The 6,899-nt window shown below is 44.7% G+C and overlaps 1 protein-coding gene across 2 annotated transcripts; it reads left to right on the plus strand.

Moving 5' to 3' along the window:
* Window positions 1–511: 511 nt before the first annotated feature.
* Window positions 512–6,789, plus strand: LOC127592888 (ATP-dependent zinc metalloprotease YME1L1-like). Of its 2 annotated transcripts, none has more exons than XM_052053936.1 (18): window positions 512–734; window positions 1,433–1,552; window positions 1,644–1,812; window positions 1,914–2,009; window positions 2,102–2,211; window positions 2,376–2,526; window positions 2,596–2,703; window positions 3,066–3,239; window positions 3,320–3,472; window positions 3,838–3,970; window positions 4,130–4,192; window positions 4,270–4,382; window positions 4,483–4,638; window positions 4,719–4,870; window positions 5,380–5,506; window positions 5,605–5,678; window positions 5,772–5,858; window positions 6,231–6,789. In XM_052053936.1, exons 1-18 carry the CDS (start codon window positions 702–704, stop codon window positions 6,369–6,371), a joined length of 2,160 nt encoding a protein of 719 aa, XP_051909896.1. In that variant the 5' UTR covers window positions 512–701; the 3' UTR covers window positions 6,372–6,789. The 2 variants fall into 2 exon arrangements, with proteins under 2 accessions (XP_051909896.1, XP_051909897.1); XM_052053937.1 differs by having other exon boundaries at window positions 2,596–2,679.
* The last annotated feature ends 110 nt before the right edge of the window (window positions 6,790–6,899 follow it).

Below are 6,899 nucleotides of genomic sequence, written 5' to 3' on the forward strand. Positions count from 1 at the left end.
GCGTGCTGGAGCCTATTCCAGCTGTCTGCGGGCAGTAGGCGGGGGACAACCTGAACCGGTTGCCAGCCAATCACAGGGCACACAGAGACGAACAACCATCCACGATCGCACTCACACCTAGAGACAATTTAGAATGTTGAATCAGCCTGCCATGCATGTTTTGGGAATGTGGGAGGAAACCGGAGTACCCGGAGAAAACCCACGCAGGCCAGGGGAGAACATTCCACCGTTATATAACGGTAAATGCCGTTATTAAAAATCTTTATCAAAATCATCTTAAATGTATGACCGTGAAAATCATAGATCAAAGAAGGATGCCATCTTTGCTTTGTTGCTTTTACATCTGTCACAGTGAAATTTTAAAACGTCTTTTAAATTAATTATATTTTTTATACTAATTCAACAGTTTAATTTTAAACTATCAACTCTTCGAAGAACATAGAACGTGAATGAAAATTCTCATTTTTTCCTTTTGATTAATTTCACTTTACTGTACAATGTAGTTTGAGTGACGTCATTTTCTAAATTCTTTTCATCAACAGTGAATGCCGAAGGGGGTGGTCGTTCGGTGTTTTAGCTAAAGGCAGCCGAAAGTTTTGGAGCAACAAAAACAACAGGACACCGACTCGGGATTACGCATTTCCTTAAAAGCACGTGGATTTTTCATTTTCGTTCTACATTTGTGTTTTAATTCAGCCAAAATGTTTTCCCTGTCGTCGTTTCAGCCACAGCAGGTACGTGAAATGCTGCCTTTTGCCTTCACGAGTTAGCTCATATCTCATACCTATAATATCGTGTGAATATCTTTGTGGTCGCCCGGAGACGAATTATTTGCTGCTATAATATCTGTACCGCTGTGTATACTTGTTAAATTGTCAGGGCTATTGTTGCTGTTTGGCTAATGTTAGCATTAGCGCGTGGGCTCTTGTCAGGGTCAGACCATGCATACGTCACCGCGCTGTCGGTTTTGACAAAATCGGGGTCTCGGGCTTGATTTTTACACCTGTCAAGTTTACCCAAACAGGGCAATAATAACTTTAAGTAAAATGATGGTCGCCAACTTAAGGTTACACAACTGTCATTAGTGGACGAAGAGTGACGTAGAAAACTGTATGATGTAATTTCATGCAGGAAGTACTCACACGCCCTATTTACTTAAAAGTATAAATGGTGCACAAAAAAAGTCGTTAAGGAAGTATTGATTGAACTTCTTTACTTGAGTTTTTTTTGAGTACATATTCTCGTACAATAAGTATTTGTACTCTGTATTAAAGAGTGTTAAATAAGATGACAGGTGCCCACTTAAAGGTTACCCAACCACCAGCAATTGCTGTGAAGTCACTAATTAAAGTTCTTAACGTGACATGTAATGTAGTTCCATGTGTGTTTACACTGTTTTGAGTATTTCATTTCTTTCCAACCCCCCCACCAGATGATTGTGCCCCTCAACCAGCTCATTAGTGCCCTCCACTCACTGAAGAACACAGCCATGGCATCAGTGCCGACCTTGCACAAAGACTTCAGCCCAGAGCACACTGCACATGGAAAAGAGGTTAGTTTGGAATTGTGGGTGCACCTTGATCACAGTAATGAGATCACAATATTTGCTTCATAAGGAGAACATTTTCTTCCCCCTCTTGTAGCCCAACGCGAGTCTTCGTGATCTGGGTGTGTCAGACATTCGAGGCCACCACCTAGACGAGCTGCTGGACAGGTTGCTGCCCACACTGGGCATGGAGGGCGCACCTAACATCCCTTCGACTTGGAGCACGAGTTACGTTTCCGCACACAGCTTCTTTCACAACAAGCACGGTTAGTTTCTTAGTGCTGATGGAGTGACCCTCTCTGGCTCCCCTTTTGTCCACATTAAAACAATATATATGATATGATCCAATTATTTTGGTCTATCACAGGGTTTGCACAGAGAAAACTTTTTGGTTCGCCAATATTCCACGGGCAAAACCACAGACCTCTACAAGACGTTTGCGCCAAGCTTCCGTTTTTACCCTGTAGGTAACACGTCGCCATCGGTGCAATACGGAGGCAAGGATTTTATTTATACTTTTGTCATTTGTTGTGTTGTGCTTGTGGCTTCGTTCAGTGTGGCTCCAGAGTCGAGGTTTCAAGACTCTTAGAACAAAGAGCAGACGGACGGCGTCTGGGGATGATGTTCTGACTGAGTCGGATCCCTATACACCGGCTTTCATGAAGGTCAGGATCCCTCGCATTTTATTCATCCCTTTTTAGTAGATTTATTTTCTTACATGATTGTAGTCTTGATTTATATTTAGCCTCCTTGAAGGACATCAACTGATTTAGGTGGGTCTAAAAAGAGGCGTTTTTGCATGATTCATATCCCTTGTGTTTCCTTGAAGGGTTTTCTGACGAGGGAAAAGACAGCAGAGGCTCAGTCACTGGACCAACTGACGAAAAGCAGGAAACTTCCGCAGAACCAGGAGGAGACATTCAAGTTGGGCTTCTCCGAGGGCTTCATGCGATCGCAGGCCTTCACGCAGAGGACGCAAGGCAGGCCGCTGACTCCTTTTGCTCAGCGTATGCCCATTTCTTACATGTTTGTTTGTGCTCTGTTTGCAGATTCCTTGAGGAGAACCAGGCTGGTCCTGTTAGTGCTTCTCCTGGTGGGCATCTATGGTCTGTCCAGAGCCCCCTTTCTCTCGGGTAAAGGCTCCTTTTCTGATGCTGGTTTGTCCCTTTTACTCCTCTCAAATTATCTGACAGTCACACACAAACAATGAGTAGGGCTGAGCAATTACGATGTATAAGCAGCAACAGACGGTTTTAATGTTAATTGATTTTTTTTAAATTGGTATTTTATATAACATTATTTTTATTTGGTTGTAATTAATTTTCTGGGTGAATTTTGGTAGTTGAATGACTACTAAGTTTTGAAATCAATTAATAATTGTGTCTGTTAATTGTGGTTTCAACATCGCATCGATCAAAATAATTGATGATTATTATTTTTTTTTTCATCACTGTCCCATCCTAGTAGTTACATTCTATGTAAATATTACAAAACACTGAGCAGGTTTGTGTTGTCGTAGTGAGATTCCGCACCACTTCCGGCCTGGACTCTGCGATCGACCCCATCCAGATGAAGAATGTGACGTTTGAGCATGTCAAGGGAGTGGAGGAGGCGAAGAATGAGCTGCAGGATGTCGTGGAATTCCTCAGGAACCCCAGCAAGTTCACTGTTCTGGGTGGAAAGCTGCCCAAAGGTATTTCTGGTTACATTTTCCATCACGTTCTTCCCTTTTCTCGTTAATTTGTTGTTCTCAGAGATCCGATCTTCCTGCAGGGATCCTCCTGGTCGGGCCGCCCGGCACCGGGAAGACGCTACTAGCCCGGGCGGTCGCCGGTGAGGCGGACGTGCCGTTCTACTATGCCTCGGGGTCAGAGTTTGACGAGATGTTTGTGGGTGTTGGCGCCAGCCGCATCAGGAACCTGTTCAGTGAGTTTCAGGGAAAGCTATTGACCGCCATACGAACCCACCACACCACACATATGTAACATACACATACTTCCAGAGGGGTAAAGCTCAAGCGATCTCTGATGGTAGTACGAGTAAACAGTCCTCTGAATGTCATGTCACAAAGCAGAGCCATTGGAAAAGAATGGAAAATTACTTCACTGGTGATTTTAAAAGTTGCCCACAAAGGGCCAGATACAACCTAAAGATCAAAGTATCAAAGTAATGAAATGTAGTTCAGGTCAGACAGAGCCTCTCACTTTTCTGCCTATCCAGGCGTAATCCTGCTGCCTACGGTTTCGAAACATTATCGAATGGCCTATTCTCTCTTGTGTTTTTATTTCCAGAGGAGGCCAAAGCCAACGCACCTTGCGTCATCTTCATCGATGAGCTGGACAGCGTCGGTGGGAAGAGGATCGAGTCTCCCATGCATCCGTACTCAAGGCAAACTATCAACCAGCTGCTGGCTGAAATGGACGGGTCAGTTAACGCCTCGAGTGGTCATCCCCTGAAGGATGTTTTATTTCCAACGGAGGAATTATATTCTACTCAGCACATGCTTTCGTTAAAATATTCACGTCCACTTTCATTTCCAATGAAATTGTGTCAATGTGGTTGTGTTTTATGTTTGTTTGATAGGTTTAAGGCAAATGAGGGCGTCATCGTCATCGGTGCTACCAACTTTGCGGAGGCTCTGGATAAGTACGGTTGCAGTTTTAAAAATGTTCATTCCCATAATTTTTTTTTTCAATCATTAATCTTCTTTTGCTCGCCCTCAGTGCTCTGGTGCGCCCGGGCAGGTTCGACATGCAGGTGACAGTCCCCCGGCCCGACGTGAAGGGACGGACAGAGATCCTCAACTGGTACCTGACCAAGATCAAAGTGGACTCTGGTAAGTGGACTGCACGTTTGGTGGGCATCGAGCAGTGAGAGAACCCGTGATCTGAGATTCTAACAAACGTTAAGTAACAAGGCTCTTTGTTGTGTTGCAGCGGTGAAGCCTGAAATTATTGCCCGAGGCACCGTGGGTTTCTCGGGCGCCGAGCTGGAAAACCTGGTCAACCAGGCCGCCTTGAAGGCGGCGGTGGACGGGAAAGAGATGGTTACCATGAAGGACCTGGAATTCGCCAAGGACAAGATCCTCATGGGTGAGTGAGCGAGGAAGTGGCGTGGGTGGTTTATAGGGGGGTATGAAACGGGGGTCTTAATGGTGCATTGTTCATTGTAGGCCCCGAGAGGAGGAGCGTGGAGATCGACAAGAAGAACAAGACCATCACAGCCTATCACGAGTCAGGACACGCCATCGTGGCTTACTACACCAAGGACGCCATGCCCATCAACAAAGCTACCATTATGCCACGGGGACCCACACTTGGACATGTCAGTCAGAAAAAAATGACACTGTCTTTCCGCATGTCTTTTGTGCCTTTTTGATGAGTGACGTCATTAGTCATTTATATTTAAAAGCGTTGTCTATGATAATCGAGAACAAAGGTGCCCAACTTGTTCTGACCAAAAATCTACTTTGTAAGAAACCAACTCTCGCGATCGACCCGATACCGCATGTGCACGGATCAGCGAGCAAGCGCGCATTCCAACGCACACGGACACGCGTGCCATGATGAGCAACAGCCATGACGGCCCCTATCATAAGCAAAACAGAAAACTAGAGTAGAATAGTTTGTGAAAAGGAAATCACTGCCTACTTTAGTAGAAACCGGACACGAAGGCATGAGACGCACTTTTGCAGTGTGTTAAATGTATGAAGTGTACTCTTCTTTTTTTTTTTGTCCTCGTTTTCTCATTATCCTTAAATGTTCTCCTCCCCTCCACTTGTCCTTATGTCCTCTCGTTTTCGCCTCGCATCTCTTCTTGTCACTGTCCCCCAGGTGTCCCTGCTCCCAGAAAATGACCGCTGGAGCGAGACCAGGGCGCAGTTGCTGGCCCAGATGGATGTCAATATGGGCGGGCGAGTGGCGGAGGAGCTCATCTTCGGAGACGACTACATCACCACAGGCGGGCAGACCCGGACACTTGTCATGTTAGGCCCTCCTGGCCACCTGCTCCATAAAGGACACCTCCAATGACATCTCATTTGAATCCTCCCATTTCAGGTGCATCCAGCGACTTTGATGGGGCGACCAAAATTGCTAATCTGATGGTGACCAGGTTTGGCATGAGTGACAAGGTCAATTCATCAGTCAGCATTTTCATAAGCAGCCTATTAAGTGGATGATAAATGTCACAAGTGTGCCTGTTTTTTTTTTTCTTTCCCTAACAGCTCGGCGTGATGACTTATGGTGATGTTTCCAAACAAAGTCCCGAGACGCAAGCCGCCATCGAACAGGAAGTTAGGATGCTGTTGAAGGTGTGTGGCTTTAACAGAAGTCAAAATTTAAATATTTTTTGGTTCTCCACTTTTGGATGAAAGTGCTTGAAATGTTTAACATAAGTAGCTCTATGATTGCTGCAGGCTATTCCCAATACATTCAAGTCAAATCAAGTCAACAGTATTTATAGAGCACTTTCAAACAGCCATCGCTGCATACAAACAAACATTGATTGAACATGGTTAACTAGCATTGCTAACAACATTAAGCCTGTATAATTTCATTTGCCTTGTATTTACCTAGATATTAATATTTCAATTGATTTTCCCTTTTTTGGAATGCCCTGTATTTGTTTTGTCAAACCTGTTGTCCAAAGCCCCTTACAAATCAAAATCTGGCTGTTATTACAGGACTCATACGAGCGGGCCAAGAGCCTACTGAAGATGTATAAAAAGGAGCACGAGAAGCTCGCCGACGCCCTCCTCAGGTATGAGACTTTGGACGCCAAAGAGATCCAAATGGTTCTGGAGGGAAAACCACTGGACCAGTAAGATACCAACATACCTCCCACCTCCTTGAACTGTACGGTCATCATGTTGTGGGCAGTACAGCGAGGTGGCACTGTATATAACAGCACGCTGGATTTCATTCACAACTCCCGGCTGCTTTTTCTAGTCTTATTTTTTAGATTTAATTCCATGAAATGTTGGGGTTGGATTGAATGACAAAGTAACCTCATTTCAAGGACAATGAACAACAAAACACACACGTTCTGATAAACGGTGCTTCTGTTTCTTCGCCACGCAAGCTTCGCGTACCTCGACTAGAAGGCACAATTTTGGATAGACCGGGGTGCTTTCGCAACATCATACTTTAGAAAAGCTACTTTTATTTATTGAAGTGCCCTCCATTTCCCCCTGGATTGGTGATTATATGAGTTGCTCAAATAAAGGTCACTGTTACTCCCAACTGACTATGGTCGTTCATCTTGAATTGAAGGTATCATTCATGACACGTAATTGACTGTCATTAGTGACCCCACGATTAGTTCCACTGCCACACATAAGCACATTGTTGAG

This window comes from Hippocampus zosterae, chromosome 20, assembly GCF_025434085.1.
Source record: "Hippocampus zosterae strain Florida chromosome 20, ASM2543408v3, whole genome shotgun sequence".
In the NCBI taxonomy this organism is placed as follows: domain Eukaryota; kingdom Metazoa; phylum Chordata; class Actinopteri; order Syngnathiformes; family Syngnathidae; genus Hippocampus; species Hippocampus zosterae.

What these genes read in the sequence shown, in the direction of transcription:
- LOC127592888 (XM_052053936.1), top strand. Translation starts at nt 702, where the DNA reads ATGTTTTCCCTGTCGTCGTTTCAGCCACAGCAG. An exon ending in CAAGATCAAAGTGGACTCTG is followed by an intron (nt 4,383 to 4,482) that starts GTAAGTGGACTG and finishes GTTGTGTTGCAG; the next exon opens with CGGTGAAGCCTGAAATTATT. An exon ending in GGGGACCCACACTTGGACAT is followed by an intron (nt 4,871 to 5,379) that starts GTCAGTCAGAAA and finishes ACTGTCCCCCAG; the next exon opens with GTGTCCCTGCTCCCAGAAAA.